At 48.0% G+C, this 19,609-nt stretch overlaps 5 protein-coding genes across 5 annotated transcripts; 2 read left to right on the forward strand and 3 right to left on the reverse strand.

Moving 5' to 3' along the window:
- Positions 1–1,319: 1,319 nt before the first annotated feature.
- On the forward strand, positions 1,320–2,486 carry VTN00DRAFT_1174 (uncharacterized protein; the record flags this gene model as incomplete). Its single annotated transcript, XM_069427252.1, has 1 exon — positions 1,320–2,486. One exon carries the CDS (start codon positions 1,320–1,322, stop codon positions 2,484–2,486), a length of 1,167 nt encoding a protein of 388 aa, XP_069291876.1.
- A 4,133-nt stretch (positions 2,487–6,619) lies between these two features.
- On the forward strand, positions 6,620–7,050 carry VTN00DRAFT_1175 (uncharacterized protein; the record flags this gene model as incomplete). The annotated part of the gene is made up of 2 exons (XM_069427253.1): positions 6,620–6,823; positions 6,931–7,050. The coding sequence occupies 2 exons, from the start codon at positions 6,620–6,622 to the stop codon at positions 7,048–7,050; spliced, it is 324 nt and encodes a 107-aa protein (XP_069291877.1).
- A 55-nt stretch (positions 7,051–7,105) lies between these two features.
- VTN00DRAFT_1176 (uncharacterized protein) lies at positions 7,106–8,498 on the reverse strand (the record flags this gene model as incomplete). Its single annotated transcript, XM_069427254.1, has 4 exons — positions 7,106–7,126; positions 7,187–7,714; positions 8,061–8,317; positions 8,375–8,498. The coding sequence occupies 4 exons, from the start codon at positions 8,496–8,498 to the stop codon at positions 7,106–7,108; spliced, it is 930 nt and encodes a 309-aa protein (XP_069291878.1).
- Positions 8,499–13,459: 4,961 nt separating this feature from the next.
- Positions 13,460–15,525, reverse strand: VTN00DRAFT_1177 (uncharacterized protein; the record flags this gene model as incomplete). Its single annotated transcript, XM_069427255.1, has 4 exons — positions 13,460–13,717; positions 13,822–14,473; positions 14,531–14,618; positions 14,679–15,525. The coding sequence occupies 4 exons, from the start codon at positions 15,523–15,525 to the stop codon at positions 13,460–13,462; spliced, it is 1,845 nt and encodes a 614-aa protein (XP_069291879.1).
- Positions 15,526–16,519: 994 nt separating this feature from the next.
- On the reverse strand, positions 16,520–18,571 carry VTN00DRAFT_1178 (uncharacterized protein; the record flags this gene model as incomplete). The annotated part of the gene is made up of 1 exon (XM_069427256.1): positions 16,520–18,571. The coding sequence occupies one exon, from the start codon at positions 18,569–18,571 to the stop codon at positions 16,520–16,522; it is 2,052 nt and encodes a 683-aa protein (XP_069291880.1).
- Between the last annotated feature and the right edge of the window lie 1,038 nt (positions 18,572–19,609).

A 19,609-nucleotide genomic window follows, 5' to 3' on the forward strand; every position in this document is an offset into this window, starting at 1 on the left:
CCGGCTGCACGCGCTGCAAGGCAATCAAGGTCTTCAACGTGTCCATTCAGCTTCGAAGCCACACGCGACTAACGTCTTGAAAAGCTGATGTTGTTGGCTGAAGAGAACGTGGATGCTTCCTGGGGGCTGGACCGCCTTTACCGAACAGGAATAGTAGTTCCGCCCGGGGGAGCCACAGCCTGATGCGGTAAAATTGTCCCGGCGCGACGTCGAGATCATGTTGATATCGAACCTCCCAAAGATCCAGCGACTCGTGATATCGAGGAAACCAGCGTCAGAGCATTGGAAAGAGCTGGTGCACCGTTGATTCCATCATCAGTTGGTAGTTACGTCCAAATCCCTTGCAGGTCCGCAAGTTGCGCAGATCCCGATTATGGAAGCATTATCCTCCCGTATCTACACATCCTACGATTCCAAACGTTTAAAAGAATCTTTCAAGTCTGCTTTCCAATACTGCAGTTCTTTGAGTAATATATACATATATATATATATATATATATAAACTCGCCTTGGTTTTCAACCTTATTTTTGCACCAATTAAAAAGTGAAAAAAACTGAACAATGGTTCTCACTGCTTTGATGCCTCTCCCCAAAATAGCACAACAATGTCAGAACAAAGGTTATTGTTCAGTTGATACTCTTTTTAATAAAAAAGATGTGAAACATGATCTTGTTGCTTCGAAAAGCAACAATCAACTTGAATTCTCTTGACTCTCATCAATGACGAAGAAAGCTATGAAGTTTTTGGATGTCTGTAGAGACCACCAGTCTATCATCCTTGATCCCGAAGGAAGAAGTGGTCCCCTTCGTCGTTAGGACGGCGAGGAAGTCGTGTGCATTGTCTTTCTGTGATTCAGATTCTTCCTTTAGAACTGCTGTCAACAAGGTGTTTGTTGCTATGTTCCTTGTTTGACTTGGAATTCAGCGTAATGGATGGTTCGCCGATGTCAGGATCGCTGCACATACTTCCAGAAAAACTATAAATGCTGTTGTTTTCTCACAGTCTACCACGCTTTCTATCCATCCACGTTGAAACTCGAAGCCTGCAATTAATCTGTCCTCCATTACTTAGTTACTTACCAGTGGTCATTGTCAGTTCGAAGTACACAGAATTGCAGGTTATTAAATTGCTCTTTGCTCTTTCCCTTTCTTTTCAATTCAAGCAGCGTCGCTTCTTGGCCCCATTGATTCGGTTTTACTTTTTATCGCCCATCATCTGAGCTACTATGCAACCTAATTTATCAATGGAACCCAAAAAGTTCAGTGATCTTCCAATAGATCTAATTCTTATAGTTGCAGACAACCTCAGCGCTCCCGACATGTGCAGACTTTCTCGAGCATCGCGAAGCCTATACTACTCCTATTCCTTGAGAGGGAAAGTCGAACGTGCCGCTAAAGATCTCGCACTTCCTGACCCAAAGGTGTACGAACAGTACATTATCCAAGACGAAAATGGATTGCGCGTCATCTGGTCCGAATTTTCACCCCTGGAACCGTTGGCTGACGATATCAGATGTGGAGAGAAAGGTTCCGTGGCTAATTTTCTCAATTTCGGGGTTGATCCCAATTCTTATACGTTGGGGGGTCAGAGAATGCTGTCGCTTGCCCTCCAACACTTCCAGGAAGAAATTGCCGAGCTCTTGCTGCAGAAAGGGGCGGACCCTTCGTTGTCTGACATACATCGTCCGTATGATACGCCCTTGTGTGCTGCCGCCCGCAGCTCGTTGGACAATATGGCCCGGAGACTCCTCGAAGCGGGTTCTGACCCGGCGAAACCGACCGTCATCCATGAATTGGCCCGCCATTGTTCCCTAGAGACAATACAGATGGCCATTGCAAAGGGCGCTGATATCTTTGCAATTCACCCGGAAAAAGGGACAACGGTGCTTCACTCCGCTGTGAAAAATGAGGACTACAAAGTTGTGCCGTTCTTTCTCGCCTCTGGCCTCGACGGCGTGGTCTCACGCCAAAACAATAGAGGGAGAACATGTCTGTGGAAGGCATTAAGGCTGGGCAATCAGAATGCTATCCGGATGATCCTAGATTCCAGGATCAATGTACATCTAACAGATGACGACGGAGAGACCGCTCTGCACAAAGCTGCCCTCTGGGGACGACAGTATGCTGTGCGACGCCTCCTAGAAGCAGGTGCGCAGATAGACCAACGGGGGTTAAGCGGTAGAACTGAGCCTTTCTGTGCAGTTCTCGGTAGAAATGCTAACATCGTCACAATGCTTCTTGCTGCCGGTTGCGATCCCCGGCTGAGGACTACTACTCATCAGGCAACTCTGCTACACGTAGCAGCCGTTTCCAATAATCTGGATATTCTGAAGATGCTTCTGGGAGTCATTCCCGATCTGGTAGACACGAGGGACCATCTTGGGAGGACTGTGGAGATGATGGGCAGCTCTGTTTCCCGTCCTGAGATTTCCAAAATTGTTCGGGAATTTAAAAATGGGGGTTCTATGAGATGCACCATAGCATAACAGGGCTTCCTCATTCCCTTGGTCTCACTGGCTAACCGCATAGACTTTTCACAGAACTTCTGTTGACAAAACAGACAAAGGAAAAGAAGGTTTCGTTTGACTTATTCATCCATTTGGCCCCTAATCTTCATCAGAAAAAGGCCATTCCCAAAGCCCAAATTCCAGGACCTCGACTGAGATCTGCGTAATGCGGCGCCCATCCTGGCTTGGTCCGAGATGCACGCCATATGATAGTCAGTGTCGTACTTCATAATATTGAAAATAACTCGAGAGAAATTGGCACGAACATTTTCTCTTGATTTCTGTCGTAGAAGATCTGTTCGGTTGCGCCTTCGCTGTAGAGGAATCCCGAAGATGCATGGCCCTACAAGGAAATTAATATCAGGCAAGCTTTCAATTTCGTGGCCAGTCTTCATGGAGACAGTAAGCAGTCTAATAGTAGATGAAACGTACTCCATAGTATTTGCAAGCTGTCCACGGATTCTTAACAACTTACGCCCTGTCAAATCTGGAATATCTGTCACAGCACGTCCGGATACCTTTGACATGGCCAGAACATATAAGTAACCTCCAGGAAACGGCCAAGTATTGTCTTGAAGAAGCGCTGTGCTGCCGTAATGCTTTGGTATGTGCCCTATGGATTCACAGGCTTCCAGAGCAACACATTCCCCTACGAAGTCCCGTGTTGCCATTGCTGCAATAGCTGGTCTATCCTCTTCGAAGAAATTGACTGGAGCCAGCCTAGAAGAGTGTCAGACCCTTAGCTTGTGACTAGCCCATTTCCGGGGGAAAAGAAATGAAACATACTGCACTCGAAATTTAACAATGGCTTCTTTCCTGTCCCTAACTCTGAAAGACTCGAAAACCGCAATGTGTTCGTCCACTCTGCAGTCCAGTTTATCTGAAATCAGCTTAGAGAGCTGAAATTCGTCAGATCCGACAGTAAAGCGTGACCCCTCGTATTTCTTCAGAATCACCCAGTCAGGGAAATTATCAGACATTATATATAGCCCGACTGATATTTCGACACTGATCAAAGATGCTCGATAGTTTTTATTAGAAGATGGCCCAGAAGGCGTGGAGGTGATATGATATCGGACAATTATAATTTTCATACCCAGGTAGGTGAATACCGTCGGTAAGGAGGGTGTATATCAACGATTATGGGATAAATGCAACATGAATACATGATAGATTATACTGTAGCATATAGGCCGAACGTAGACTTTTACGTATATCAGCACAGATACAATGTCTAGTATAGAGGAATATTTGTATAAAGATAAGAGCCAGAGGTTGTGTGAGAAAAAAAAGATTACGGGACAATAAACAGGTGAGGAAAAGCAAGTAGCTATAAGGGCAGAAAAAGAGGGAGGTTTTGTTTTCCACCGTTTACAATTCACACACTTCCGCCTACTCATTTGTTGAATTATGCAGTGTTAGACTACTGAGTGACCACCTCCTGCATAGGTCCGCCGCAGGGTCTCATATGCCCGGATCTGGAGTCTCAGGCAACATACTGATGTCTTTATAAGGAGAGTTCAAATGTCTCGGTAACCCACAGTAATGAAATTAGAAAGACCATGTAGATGCTCCAAAGCATTTCTTAGTCACAAAGAAATGGTTTGACCTACCTATACATAATGGCTAAAATCTGCTGTTTAGTGGTTCCTCCCTTTGATATAGGCTATCTAGTTCAATTCCAAAAGTTCCTACCTTCATACCTGCTGTATTAGTCTAGTCTCTAGCATTCTCCCTATCCTTGGCCTTGGCCTTGACCTGTTCTGGATCTTATTCACAGACACAATAAGGCGCTCACACAGAGAAATACATGCAATTCAGTTAGTTCCGGTTCCTGTCCTCGTCCCCTGCTTGGACCTGGATTTGGACTCAGACCATGCCTAGGTATGTGCATACATGCAGGATGTACTTCCAGGTTGTGCAAGACTTAGGTATAAGCAGGCGGAACGGCCTTCTGTGTGCTAATTAGGTGCATAACATGTCAGCAGGTGATTCTTATAAATGTCTTGTTGTTAACCTGACGAGGTATGTATACAGTGCATCAAGCTAGGAAATAACGGACAATGTATGTATGTACCTAATATTCTACAGAAACATTGCGAGAAGAGAAATTATTTGAAGATAAAGAAGAGCATTGCGCTCGAGAAAATAAACTGTTGCGCATCAGATTCGCATCACAGTGGTACTTGGAAGCGGCGGGTGATCGAATCTATTTCCTAAACAGGAAGACGTAGTTCTAAACTTGAAGATAGAGCAGAGGTCACCTACTAGTAGGTACCAGGCACCATGTACCTTTCCTTCTTGATGAGGGGATTTGCCATGAAAGACTGCCCAGTCGGTGCCCCTCTTGTTCGCCGACCTCCCCGCTCCTCAACCCCGCAGTCCCCCTGCCATGTTGTGTAACCAGAAAAAGCCCTTCCAGCCGGGGCTAGAACTTCCTAGATAAAAAGGCAATTCTCTATCGGGATACACTTCTGACATGGGCCCAACGGATAGAGGCCGTCACCACTTGCAGAATGAAGTTGATACCAGACTGTCCATCTTGGAAAGGTCGAAGTACATATCCACCTTCACGTGAACTGCGTGGAGAACTGCATCGTTCGTCAGAAACATCTTGATTTATCATCTAGGTATCTATCTAAGGTAGAGGACTGCATAGCTAGCGCCGGGAAAAACGAACATTGACCTAATGCAAGAGGTGTCATGACGCGTTATCAATCTTACTATCTTTGGAAACAATGCTGTCTCAGTTGACGCACAGTAAGTACGAATCTGAAACCTCCTGTGGAGTACTTCCTCTAGTATGTTCTATTGCTTAAATTCTACGTTTGGAAAAAGCGGCATCGAGGCAGTCTACCTACTTACTTTACACTCATCCAATCAAGAAGAACATCATCAACGGGGAAGGTTTCTCTCTTTAGCAATGACACATCGCTAGTCTCAGATAAACTTCACCAAGCAATTTTCTAAACATAGATTCAGTTCTGACAGGTAGTTCCCATTTATAGTAGGGGAGTTGCAGCAGCTGATCCACTTGGCCTCCGTGTAGACCTGCCGCTCCGGTTGTTGGTGTGTAGATTAATTGGCAATGACAGATGCTACATGATTTCACCACCTCTGCTTCATGCAGGGTGTTAACGGTACAAGCATGGTGGAGAAGTAGCATGTGGGCTGACTAGCCTTAGTGTTATAAGGGCTCTAACCAACTACTACCTTAACATGATTAGGAGGATAGAAATAAGTCGCAGATATACTGTGAAAGTGACAGTATGGGGAAGTATGCTTTAGTATCTGTGGACAATACTATAATCCACCATAATCGTGACCAAATATTGCTTATTTACATAATACTCGTACAGTACATCATAGCTCGCCAACGCAGACACCGACTCAGATAACAATCAAACATCTGGATGAAATGGAAATTTATGAACATAACAGTAGAATAATAGCAGAATGCAAAGAAAAAACTAAACTAGGCCCCTCACAAAAAAAAGGAAAATCAAATACCTTTATGGAGTAAACCTCAATCGACATAAAAACTCACCGCCAGTCTCCATCGATAATTACTAGTCCCGATTTCCAGCCTCACCAGCAGTTTCAAGGGACAAATTATTCCAGAAGATGAAAAGGTATAAGCCACCTACCATGCAATCGCTCGTAGAGAGAATCGCCGTCGACGGATGATGGATGGCGCATAGCGTGACGCGACCAAGCTATGACCAACTGCCTGTTACACAAGGCCGCCATCCCGTCCAATTGATGCGCGCGTCAGGATTACTCCGCGTACGAAAGATCCCGGCGCACCACACGTCTGGAAAGCTGGGAAGGGATCTAATACGCGTGAATTGTCAGATCCTTCAAGGGATGATTGAACGAATCCTCGGGCAGGTATGCAAGGCAGGCAAGCATGGAAAATAATCTATTGGTCGTGGAGAACTTCTGCGACGTAGGAAGGATGGAAAACTAACAAGATCATGCCATTCGTATGTATGTTATGTACTCGAAACGCCACGCTGATATCATCCCATTTGCAAACGAGTGCCACCTCAGCTGCGCCATCATTCATAGTCTCATAAAGGTCACCAAGCCCACAGCTCCTGTCAAACGCTATGTTCTCGAAGAAAAGAGACGAGGATAAGCAGCAGAAGAATTCACAGAAAATCCGCCCAGGTATATCCTCATTACGCAGACGTTCACCATGCCTGGTAGTATGCAATTCAATTTACACGAGAAGGACGAAACAACAGAAACAAAGCCACGACAAAGGGGGCCCAATTCGCCAATATTGCCATGATGGAAACGTGACGAATGAGGTCATGAGATTCATGTCGAAATAGCAGCTCCACTCGATACAATGAGACTACCAGACGCCAATTCACTCAGATCTGCCCCCAAGTAAACGCGTGGTTTTACGCTCAAGAGAGGTAAGAAATTTGACCTGGTAATCATGTTTAAGATGCAGATGAAAAGGAAACAAAGATTCTTTCTATTCGAAAGAGAAAATGGGTATCACAATAGTATTCGCCGTGCCGTGCGATGAGAAAGGAAAGTTCCTTGTGTCCGGAAGGAGGTGAACTTGAGGTTTTTGCCCTTAGTCAGGGGTCAGGGTTGGTAAGCTGGATCAGAGATCAGCATGCAGATCAATTATTTTGAAAATCCAAAGGTGAGACACTTACCCGCAGAATAGGTCGGGAGTAGTCTTGGTTGTCTTGAAGTGAAATAGTACTATGGTGGTTACCATTGGGGTAGAGCACTGCATCCTTCTTCATGCGATTATCAGTGAACGCAGGAACAGGGTGGTCAATCGGAGAGCCTGAGCCACGTCCAACTGGACTATTGCCGTGATCGTAAAGATTCCTCATCAGACTCATTTGGGAGCCCTTGCTCTGTCGCCGTCCGTCCAGCAAGGTATTATTCTGAGAGTCAGGGTTGTCGGAATTTGCGTATCGACCCCGCGCGAAACAGAACCAGAAAAGGAGCCCCAGGAGAATGCCAGCACCAGCAAGTGAGCCGATAACAATGCCGGCAATAGCTCCACCACTCAAAGAGGATCCGTGATGACTGGTAGGCGGAGCAGCTGAGCTGCCAGTGGCACCGGGATTTTGGACCGTGATAGTGACTGGCTGGCCGGCCACAGTCTGGACGGAAAGGGTTGGTTTCGTCGGTGCAGTTGTAAGAGTAGTACCGACAGAAGAGGACGTCGTCTATAGGAAGGGTTAGCGAACCCTAGTACACCAATGACGGGTATCCGTACTGAAGTAACTGAAGCAACTAAAGTAGAAGCAGCAGAAGCAGAAGTAGAATCAGAAAACAAAGTCGAACTTGGCTCTGAAGCCGGAGCCGTTACAGTCACAGTGTGTATCTCAGGCACAAAACTGCGAGTAGAACTCTCCTGTGGGGTTGGGTTGTTAAGACCGGGTTCACAGAAGAGGGGATCCGCAGAGGTGAAAATAGCCTGCCATACCATGGGGTATACAAAAGGAAAAGTCGAAATAACAGGAAGAGAGACGAGATGCGCAGGTACTCAAAGCAAGATAGGGTGTTACTAACCGTCTGGGTTGCAGTGCTGCCAACCGTGCCGGAAGGCGCGTGGTTTGTCATCTCAATGTACGCAAACAGGTTTTTCGAAACGCTTCCGCAGTTGTCAGAGGGATAACCTGGACATCCATCCCCACAATTCGAGACGTCGGTGGTTGAACCTGGAGCGTAGTTCGAGCACCAGCATGAATTGCCTTGCAAAACTGCAAAGGCGTAGTCGGCATTGCATGTGTCATGACAAAGTCCGTTCGACTGATAAGTGCTGACATCTAGTTATATCGCGTCAGCAAGCAGTTAACAACACACCAGCATGCCTCACAACGTACCCGGCTTGAACGAAGAGCCTGTGTTCTGCGAAGAACAGTAGGCAATGTCTAAAGCTGCAGCCGGAGTGGGGCCCTCGATCAGAGCCAGGAACGGGGCGAGGAAGAAGAGCAGTATGAAAATCATGGTTGACGGCTGGTTCGATATGCGTTCTGTCGAACTACGTTTGATAGAAGCCAGCGTCGCCCAAGGCGTTCAACGTATTTTCGCAGGAATGCCTTGATAAAGGACTCGACAGTGGGCAACAGCGTTGAAGCGTGCTATCCCGGAGATCCCTTGTGGATTTGGTATGTCGAGAAGCAGTGGCAAGCAAGAGTCGTGTGATATCAGGAATGAGATCAACTTGGGAGGGCAAAAGCGTGCGACAGTTTTGCAAGCAAAGAGCCCGTCAGCCTGACGATGCGATATTATGCGTGTTGCAGCACCGTCCAGTTGTCAAATGTACGCAAGAAGACACTGCCTGGCCGGTGGCCTTCGGTTCACGGTCAGCATCCACATAGCCAAGCGCAATGACAGAGACACACCTGTGATTCTTCTCACTACCAGAGTCACCAGCCTTCCTTCACCTGCTGGTGAAGGCAGGATAAGGCATTGACCTCCACAGATCCCAGCCCAGCGTCAAAATACCGAAAGCATCGTGGCCTTACAGAGCAGACCCGGATGACGTACGCAGCGAGAGGATTGACCACAGCAGCAGCCGAGAAGACAATGGCGGGGAAACGAGAAGAAAAGGCAGAGAGAAAGGACGGGAGGGAGGAGTATATGATTGTGGCTGGAGCTTTACTAAAAGGACAGAGAGGGCCGTGGATCAAGCACGCCTCCCAAGGTTCAGTGAATCGCGAGAATCAGGCTGGCGGCGGGATGGCCGGTAAGTCGCCTGTAAACTACGGCGTTTCGCTGTTACAGGCGCAGCCGGTGGGTTCCTTAGGCCGCTTAGCGAGTCTGACGGAACCCCGTGGGCCTGCGACACATGGCCTAAGTGACCTCGTCACAGCGCCTGGCCTTTGCTCGATATGTACCGCCACGTCCGGATGTCCTATACTAACGATGGATCTCTTCACGTATAAAACATCAACCCTCCGTACCCTCTCAGCACTCTCAGACCGATCAGAACTGGACGGATACGACCGTGACACTCCTCCTGGACTCGAACGCTGCCCTTGCGGAACGGCGACATGACTCCCCTTCCTGAGTTCTCCGCGACAGTCACATAGCTTGAGCTAGTGCACACGCATTACCAAGCACAACTGTTACTAGTCCCGGTAAGATGGTCCTTGTGACTAGTTTTGTTCTCGGTCGATCCCGCTGCAATGTGGTGTTTACATCTTTGCAGTCCGATATTACTCTCTATACAGAAGGCTATACTGCTATGCGCTCACCGTTTCAGATGCCCTAACGTCTCTTTAAAGTCCAACCACGGACGATGTGGAGTGACGAGCAATCGAAATTCGGCGGTGAACAGTGCATTCTGCAGAGAGAACTCAGATTCAGTCTGCGACCCACCACATCACGGGAAGGCCGAGACCCAACGATACGCAGATAGCTTCTGGACTGATCGCCGCACTACTATTGCTCAAACGATGAAACAACCACTATCTCTGGGCATCCAGTGTCCGGTTCGATGTCGCAATATATGGCCCAACATGAGGACATGCACGATCTTTTCTTCCAACGTCAGTCTCTGCTGGCGAGAATATGGAATAGAGTGTCCCTTGGAAGGTGGTAGCGACCATTCTAACTTGGCGACGTTAATACCCGTGCAGGGAAGGGATCGGTTGCCGGAATGATAGGGCATACGTAACTCGGCGCTACCGGCGCTAGAGCCACAGGGCAAGCTTCAAGTTCCAACGCAGTACCACACTTTTCTGCCTGGCTATCTCCAGGTTTGAAGACCGTCAACAAGATATGGATTATCGACATGACGGTTTTCGGCTAGAGAAGAGCCGGGACTTTTCTTCCCGTCCCCACGGCTAATCGTTGCGGATGTCATATGTCGTTAAAGGTGACTACTTCGTGATCATGCCTGTCATCGTTGCTTTGATGCTAGTTTCAGATGACTCGCATCCCAAGGTTCAAGACAGAATTCTGGTGCGGTAGAACTGCGGCCCTTGATTATTCATCTCAACGGGCTTGCAATACCGTGTAAAAATTCTCCGCATCCCGCAATAATAGGACAAGCCTGGAACAGAGTCCGAAATTGCCCGTCTCCAAGTAACACAATACTGGAAATTCTCGGGCCAGACATGACTCCTGAGTCTGAGGACGGCAGAATTTGCCACCACAAGACGGCAGAATGAAGGAAACATGTTTGTCTACCGAGGGGCTACGCCTCCTCACTTTTTCCCCTATTTGTCCGTCTCATGCATATGCCATCTCTGCGGGAGGCTTGTTCATGATAACGACGCACGCCATTGTGTGCGGGGGTGGCATTGAACCCTTAACAAGGGCCCCCAACACGATCGCTACTCCATGGTTCGGGCCAATGGAGGCTATGGGCTTAGAACCTCCCGAGAAATCTTCTCTGCAGATGTCTGAAGCAAGGGATGCACTGTTCTTAAGGGTAGCGAGAATCTGTCAAGCCTCATGAAATGTGATCCGTCACTGCTGTTGTCAACAACTCCCTTTTACCCTCCGTGGCTTTGCTGCAGTGTGGCTGAGTCCGAGCTCCTTACCCACTTGGAAGAGTGGCGGTTGCTTCCGTGCATTGGCTAGCATCGTTCGTTGTCGCTAAAAGCCTAGCACGATCGATTGGAAGCGCAGGGCAAAAGCCATGGTTCTCTGCCAGTTGTCTTTCCGACCCCTAGATAGTGGACCAACAACGATGTTAGGATCTGGCACGTCAGGATGCCTTTTCCGATGTCCTGCCAAAGAAACTGCTTTGGTTTGATGCCATCATCAATGCGTAGGTAGATCCGACATCTCACCGCTCTCCGTTGCCTCAGGGACGAGGACAGCAACATACATGATAGGCGGGGGCGAAATCCTACTGCTAAAGCCTAAGAGCCCAACTGACGGAGCGCTGAGGATGTCATTGTACAGGATACTCGGTTTCTGGTCCCACGATTTGCTCGATAGATCTGAAGTTTGTGGCGTCCGATATCCCGCTAAATGAAAATCTTTTTTCTTTCCCAGAAAGTCCTAAACTTCTGATAATCATCCAGTCGGTCGCAGACTGCGAACCAACCAGACGGGACCATCGGGAGGGATTTAAAACTTAGGCCTTAACTCAGAATCTCAGTAACTCACGCGGGAGGCCGAGCAAGGCGCCCGGGCCGGGCTTTCGGAAACACTGTCGTGGCAATCGAAATCGCGGTCGATCAGCATACTACTAACAGTGACTACCTGTGATCAACACAGCAGCCAGGCGCCTTTTTGTAGTTTTTTTTTTTTTTTTTTTTTTTTTACGTCCCGCAAGATTTCCGATTGAGTTTTTTGTTGCGAGTGAACTGTCGAGCCGGCGCGGAAGTAGTCCGGCACCGCCGCGGGCAGCAAGCCACGCCGGTTCCCAATAGATCGGATGCCGGGGCAGAAGACGTCACACAGGCTTCCAATCCGATCCCGAATTCAAAAATCAGATGGGCATGTGCTTTTTCCAATCTCGCTTCGTTTCAGGGTCTGCAGCCTGGAGGGTATCTGCCAAGAAAAAGGCGAAATTTGACTCTGGTTAAAATATGAGTCGAGAGCCTCTCCCCTAAGATACATAGGCTAGGTACCTAACTAGGTACCTAATGTAGCGCTATGCAAGTGATATTATATTAACAAATACCCGGTACTCATCTTTATGCAAAACGAAAGAACGAAAGAGAGGTGAAGCATCCCACATACCTCTCACCGCTTCAGACCTCACAGACCTTAAAAAAACAGGCAGAACCAGGAACTGGGCGGGGAATACCCCTCGATCGAACGCTGAACCGTGGAAGTTTCCCCCGAATTCGAAAACCCCCTGAAACCAAACAAAATCAAAATTTCCTCAACCCACGGCGCGCGCCTTTCCGGGACCGACCCGCAAAACCCAACCCTTCATTATTAAAGTTTCAATCTCGGTCCCCACACGGTTTCATTCTCCGACTCACCTAATCGAAAATGCCCTGTTCCTGACCTGATCCCCTTCCAAGGTTCATCCTCGGTTACGGGTCTCCCTGGGCCCGTGGACCCTGGATCATATATGTCAATTATGTCATTTCGTTGATCTCTTACCCGGATAAGAGTGCGGTACAATAATTTAAATTTTATGCTCCAGATCCCAGATCATCCTGGCTGATTTCGAGAAAAATTACTACTACGTATCTAGCGTAGTTAGTAGTTTATTATTGTAGGTATGTACCTAAGGTAGTGTGCAAGCTACATCTGTATGTATGTACAATCTATGACCGTTGATGGAGTTTCCTTTCTGTCATTATTTCATTTCTTGTTTTGCCTTTCTCCTATCTACCAATTAGTCTTTGCTGCCAAGGTCATCAAAGTTATGAATAATAACTGCCAATTTGATTTATGATCTCAGCGGTCTGCGGGTCGAGATAAGACAGACTCTCCTGTAATTAATTGGTGGCAACTTTTTTCCTTTCTCTTTTCCCTACGCATCCTTTCTTTTCCTTCACTGTGATGAGATAGATGATGATGTGACGATTTATTGAAGTAATAATAATAATAATGTCTCCCTTTCAATAAACTGCTTCGATCAGTTCCTAAGAAGCGAAGAATTGGTTTCTTGTTGCATCTATTAAATGAAAATGACCATTAAGCGCCTAACGTACTGTACATTCATTGTCGCGTCCGTTGTTGATTGATAACCTCGTGATTTATTCGTCATGGTAACTCGTATGCCGCATTATCATTAATGACAATCTCCGTAGCGTAGTAATAAAGACATAACTCTTCCAAGCGTAAAAGAGAAAAATGTCGTCACGACTGCAGCTTCTAACTTAACGGCGCCGAATCTGATACCGCCTGTTTTCCATGTTGTATTGTACACGACCTAAGCAAGCTGGGAGCAAAGGATGCTGGTGTTCACAAATTGGTGTTGAAAAGTCATTATCAAACAAGGCTATTGACGGGATGGAAAGGAACGAGAATCCCCCAGTCCCACTTTACCAGAATCCACGTAAAGGCGGTCTTCGTCTATCCTCGAGGAGAAACTCATGTTCACGAATCCTCTCATCATCCCAAGATCGCGGCGTTGGTGCTCTCTCCACCAGGCGCGTGGGTGGTCTCGGCGCGGGGGGAAGGATTGGGACAGGAGGGAGAGCAGGTAAGGAGGTAACGCGCTCGCGGTGTATTTCATGGATTCGTTCACGACGAGCAGATCGAATTTTTTCTGAAAGCTCAACTAGTGCAGCGACGTCCTCCTGAGAATTACTGTTAGATTTGCATCAAAAATGGCGGGCTGCAGGCATTGTTTGCACAAAAGCCTAAAACGGACCATAGCCAGAGTAAAGGGGACAGAACATACATATCGAAGGTATTCAAAGATGTAGTAGAAGTACTCTGTCTCTTCATACTCATAACCCGCCCTTTCAATGGCCTCTCTCACGACGAGATCCTTTGTAATCTCGGTCCAGAGTTTGTCACGCCTATCTTTGACCCCAATATATCGACGTCCAACACGGCCAATCTCCCGATTGTTTCCATTGTCAGACGAGGACGAGTCATCACCCTCTGTGACAAAACTGGACCTACGCACACCGTTATGTCGTTGCCAACAGATTTCCTGGCTGGGGCCACCAATACAGTCGAAAGTAACTCGATTTGTCCCGGGGGGAACGTCGACAATTGTCCAATCTTTCGTGGCTCCATTGTATGCGTCGCCAATATAGCCACGGTCTGAGTTTCGACAACTATAGTAATCCGATTCCTTGCGAATGTCGCGCTCATCACGGTGATCTATTATATTGCGACGACGACCGCCACTATCCGGCTCTCGAATGACAAGGTCCCTTTCACGTTCACGGAACCTAGGTCTAATGTGGAAGATGGCAACAACTTCATCCCTCTCCCGGCTGCAAGGACCCGGAGAACAGCGGCGGAGCGCAGGTGCTAATTTATCCTTCTCACGACGGTCGACAATGATATCGTCACGGTAGGATCGACCATTCCTTTCACCACTACAAACCGATAAGCTTCGAAAACGACCAACGTAAGAGAAATATCAGCAATCCTACCGTTGATGGATTTCGAGTTCGTCAACGCTATCTCTTGGTGAACGAATTCCCGGACTGGGTGCATGAGATGAACGTCCCATATCAAACCCTGTCGATGTGTAAGCTGTCTAGTACATTTTTGCATCTGCCTAAACAAGGGTATGTCTACCGTAGTCGATATGCCGATGGTATGTAATCATGTCCGGATGTGTTGGAGTCGCTCGAATATGAGGATCTAGAGCAAGTCTCTCAGAGGACGGTGACCTTGGCTCTTGTTTCCGTAAAATGATCTCATCATCCACTGTATCACCTTTCTTATTGCCTCCATTGCGTTCATCTTTTCGAATGGCGATTTCATCTCTGGACCTCGACTCCGATCGACGCCGGGAATTCGAACGAAGGCGAGGAGGAGTTGCGCGGCGGAAGTTATCTCTCCCTCGCTCATAATCTCGTGAACCCTTTCTGTCAGTACGGCGGACAGTCATCTCATCTTGCTGGAGCTCCGAAGGTGAACTTCTATCTCCTCTGTCCTGTTTCACAGAACGGTCATCACGTTCATGGTCCGGCAACGATCGATCTCTGCGTCGTACAAAGACTTCATCCCTCTCAACATTGCGGTCAACAGGTCTTCGTGTTTTCTTTCTTTCGTCCCTTTCAAACTCTCCAGGTGATCGTCTTCCTCGTTCCGATCCACCGCGGAGTGAAACATCATCTCTTTCCCGGTCCATTTCTCTGAGTCTCTCCCGCGGTAGAAATTCAGATTCCTCCCGATCGCGCCTTTTCAGAACCATGGGGCTAGGGTTCCCACCTCCCTCATAGCTTTCTTGTATAAAATCTGAGACATAGCGGTCTCTGGTGCGGGGGCGATCGAGCTCTCGAACTGGTGGATGGGAAGTGCGGCGACGACGATCGACGTCATCCTCAATGGCAAAATCATGCGTGCCATTATTGGAGTATCGATCATGTTCGTATATGTCTTCTTCACACCAGCCACGGGGGGAAGTCCGACGGGACATGGCAACGACTCCGGTGAATGGGGCGGGAAAATGGAGCGGAATCAGGATGGGCTGTATCGAAAGGTTGAAGAAAGGCTATCAAAGAGGCGACTTTCCGCAAAGTCTCAATGATAAACAGGTAGAAGTCAGTCTATTCCGAAATGCCTGCAGAACAGCCGTATTGGTGGGGAGCCAATTGACCTATGTAGGAGGCCAACATAGATCATGAAGAATAGAAGAACGAAATACAGAAACAATGGAGACTTCGACCAAGAAAGAAACGTGAAAATCAAGGTGAAAGAAAAGAATGGGATAAAGCATAGAAAACAGCGACGAAGAAAGTGGGAAGTGAAGGCTCTGACCTTACAACGTGGAACAACGCACGAGTGGCAGGCAACATCATCCTCGCTGGCCGTACCCACTGATGTCACGCCGCAGGACACAATGCCCAATCTGCGTCCACATGTTCAACCCCAGCTTGCAAGATGCCTTCGTTGTCCGACATAACAGTACAATTCCTTGGCCTTGCTGTGAGCAAGTATATTATATCTCTTATTTCCTGCGTGACACAGCTACAGTCAATCCAGCTGAGTACTCGTCCATAGGTACTCCTTCCTCTTCATGTCAAATTGAGCTGACGATACTAATATAGCACCTACTATAATTTTGGAGAAATTCCGCAGGCTCCAATTCTACAAAGTGCAGTATCGCTGAGTAGCTGCTTATGGATCTCGAGGGACCCTTCGCTAATAGACGGATGGCTGTCGGTGAGTTAATACTTTCTTGACGTCTCCAATTGACCTTCTACAGTCACCTGCAACTGTCCAGAGGAAGTGAATATTGTAGTACATAACCATTCCCACTTACAGGTACATCCATTCCTATATGCGCCGCCCTTGAATACCCACATACTATCCGTCCTTAAACGAGCCCAAAACGTCTTGGGTTTCCGTTGAACGTGTTGGAAATGAAGAAATTAGTGAGAAGGATAACCTGGTCAATAGCATAAATCGTCTCATCCAAAGGTAAGCCGCGTCTGCCCCTTCTCTGGTCTACCACGACCCCGCCCACCACTAGGTTTCTGCTTCCCTGAAGTGTTCAAAGAACGTGATGCAAAGCTTTGTATGCTCTGGGGAGCCCTGGCCGCTTGCCTCTCTTGGCTCTCGAGGTCTTTGGCAAAGTGCCAGTCTTCATGTTCTGTTTTCTCGAACTCGGAAAAGGTCTTCCCACATCGATTGCAAGTCCAAGTGATATCTGGATCCAGCAGACAATCTGGAATGGCCTGTTCTCCAAGTACCTTGTCGTCCCCATCTTCATTTGATAACCTAGCAAGCTCTTCTGGTTTCAAATCATCCAGACCCTGCTGGCTAGCTGACATTGCATTCATGCCAGACTCTATATCCGGATTAGTTGACTTCGTGAAGAAACGCTCTATACCCTCGACTTTCCTCCTTTTCTCTCCTCTTTTTCTGTCCTCCAGATTATTGGAGATATCAGGACCCCTGACTGGAGTATTCATAAATCTAGCTTCTTCTCCTCGAATGAGGAAACCGTCGATTGCTCGATTATTCGTGACACCGTCTTCAAATCCACCTACGCTGAGCGACAAGTTTGCGCAAGGCCATACTCGTCCATCAGCGATGACTTGCCCGAGGAGGGTTTTGGCAAGCTCAAAGAGAAGCATCTCATCAATGGGCTTTCCTCCAGGGATAGGTATCTGACGAGATCGTACCTGTTCACCATATCTGTGATGCAGAGTAATCGTTCTTGGACGACGCCTATTTTCAAGCACGCCGTCCTGAACTAGGCGTCCATAGATGTCGGCTGCAAAGATTCGCAGCCACTTTTCCGCTTGTTCTGCGGAGTTGATACTGGGCCGGAAAGACTTTGCTGAGAGCATGGATTTGATCTGTGTCCTGGGATTGACCTCACTAGTATCCTCTCCGCGAATAATCCCGTAGAGCCAGGTGGCAGTATCGTCATCCAATTTTGCTTTCAGCTGTTCAATGGGCACCTTCAAAAGTTCACTCACTTGTTCTGTTCCAAACAAGGCTGTAACTTGATCACCTAGTTTGCCTCCAAGCATCCTGATCTTGGTGAACTTGAATCCACCGAGAAACTGCTGTACTGCACGATTTCGTACAATGGTCTGCTTATTTGGCTTGTTGCAGGCGCTCCCCAATTTCGCCATCATCTTGTTCCTTGCAATGCCTGCAGAGCAGGTATAGCTCAACTCCTCCCAGACAGCCTTGCGAATAGATCGTATAATCTCTGAACCTATTGACATGGCAAAGTCGTCCCAATCCGGGTCATCTTCCTCTGTCTCGTTTTCATCTAAATCTACCAGTCCATCTTCTGCCGTCCATTCTAGTGCTGTGGTCGGAGGAAGCGGAAGTGCAGCTATCCTGTCGTCACCACTAGGATCCCTTTGTAGTTCAGGATAGCGCTGAAGTAAGACCCCAAACACCAAAGAAGACAGATCGATAAAGACCTCATCAATGCTCGCCCTCTCCAGCTTGGCGGGTTGCACCTGAGCCTGCGAGGCCCGTTCAACGTCCGCCACGCTTTCCTTCCATCTCGCCAGCTCCTCCTTTATCACGCCCAGGATCTTCCTAGATTCGGCCCGATAAGGGTCCAGTGACACCTTGTCCGTCTTGATACTCGTCGCCGCATCATCCCGGTACGCCCACTTGCCACCTTCCCCTTCCCTGAACGTCGCCACATGCTGCGTTATTAACTCGGGACAGCGCTTCTTCGCCTCGGCCGCGGATATCATCCTGCTCACGCCGAACGGACGCGCGGCGTAATTGATCGCGATGAGCGAGTCCCACTGCTGCACCGCGAGCGGGGTCGTGCGCGGCGTCCCCAGACGCACCATCTCGCACTGCGCGTAGAAGGCATCGAGATCGATGTGGGCGATCACACGGAGGGGGGTCGAGGTTGAGTTCTGGCGAAGGAGCTGCAGGTGGCGGTAGGTGAAGTGGGATCTCCGTTTCGTGGAATCATCGTCGTCGGGCAACGAGGATGGGACGAAAGGCTGCGGGGAGGAGGAAGAGGAACGCGACATTTCTGGCGCTGCACAGCGTTACAACCATGGTAGATCGATCGAGTGGCACAGCAGGAGAGAGAGTAACTGCACTTGACATGGAATTGGAGGAGCTGTTCAGTTACCCTAGGTGGGTGAATTGCCTTCCATGGCTGTTGTAGCAGAACTAGGACGTCGTCAATTTTGACGCGTAAAGTGGAATACAGGTTCCGCGTCGTCTTTAGGCTCGGCGCCTATCCATGGATGAGGAGTACTGTATCCAAGGAACTGAGAACTGCGATCTACGACAACATATAGAATTGATATCCTTATTATCACAAATATGAGTGCTTTTTCAAAAAAACGTGCAAAAAAGATCCTTTCCGTAATAAATTCCAGTGGATTAAGCACGAAATATTACCAAGTTTCCAAGATCCGAATCTCTAGTCTCACTTATGTCAATAACTGCTCAGAAGACAACAGTGATTCTGTTCATGTGATCAGTGATTTACTCGATGGTCAGAGCAGTGTTAGAAACATGATATACCGTGGACAAGCTTCACAGGCGTCTGGCCATTCTAATGACTGTAAGCCTTGGTACTAAGTGCCTATCCACGACTACAAACCAACGACGGCATGGACAAATGCTAGCATCTGGATATTGTACAATCTGCTATGTACCTAGATAACCAAGAGAGGTGCGTCTGTACTAGATCCTAGAGACCTATATTGCAACATTTGCGAAAGCACGCTTGCTTCCATTCACCAATGTGGGCGGGTCAGTGGAATTTATAAAAAGCTCGGTTAGCTGCCATGTTCTATTCCAAGTTCTTGCCTTGATCATTATAGATATCACCTTAGTGTCATCCAGAGGGAGATGAACCGCAACAAGAGCATTACCCGATTAGGCAGCATAATCGATACTGCCCAACTGGTGCGACCGCTTGCGGAATATAGCTAGAGTTCTGACAGAACAATGTACCATCACCAACCGGCAGCGGTCCTCCCTCATCCGGCAGGTGTTTGAGACTGTTGAGAGCCGATGCCGCAGACGAAAGCAATTCATTGCGTAAACCTGTA

This window comes from Thermoascus crustaceus (genome assembly GCF_041956765.1).
Source record: "Thermoascus crustaceus strain CBS 181.67 unplaced genomic scaffold VTN00scaffold_1, whole genome shotgun sequence".
Lineage (NCBI taxonomy): Eukaryota > Fungi > Ascomycota > Eurotiomycetes > Eurotiales > Thermoascaceae > Thermoascus > Thermoascus crustaceus.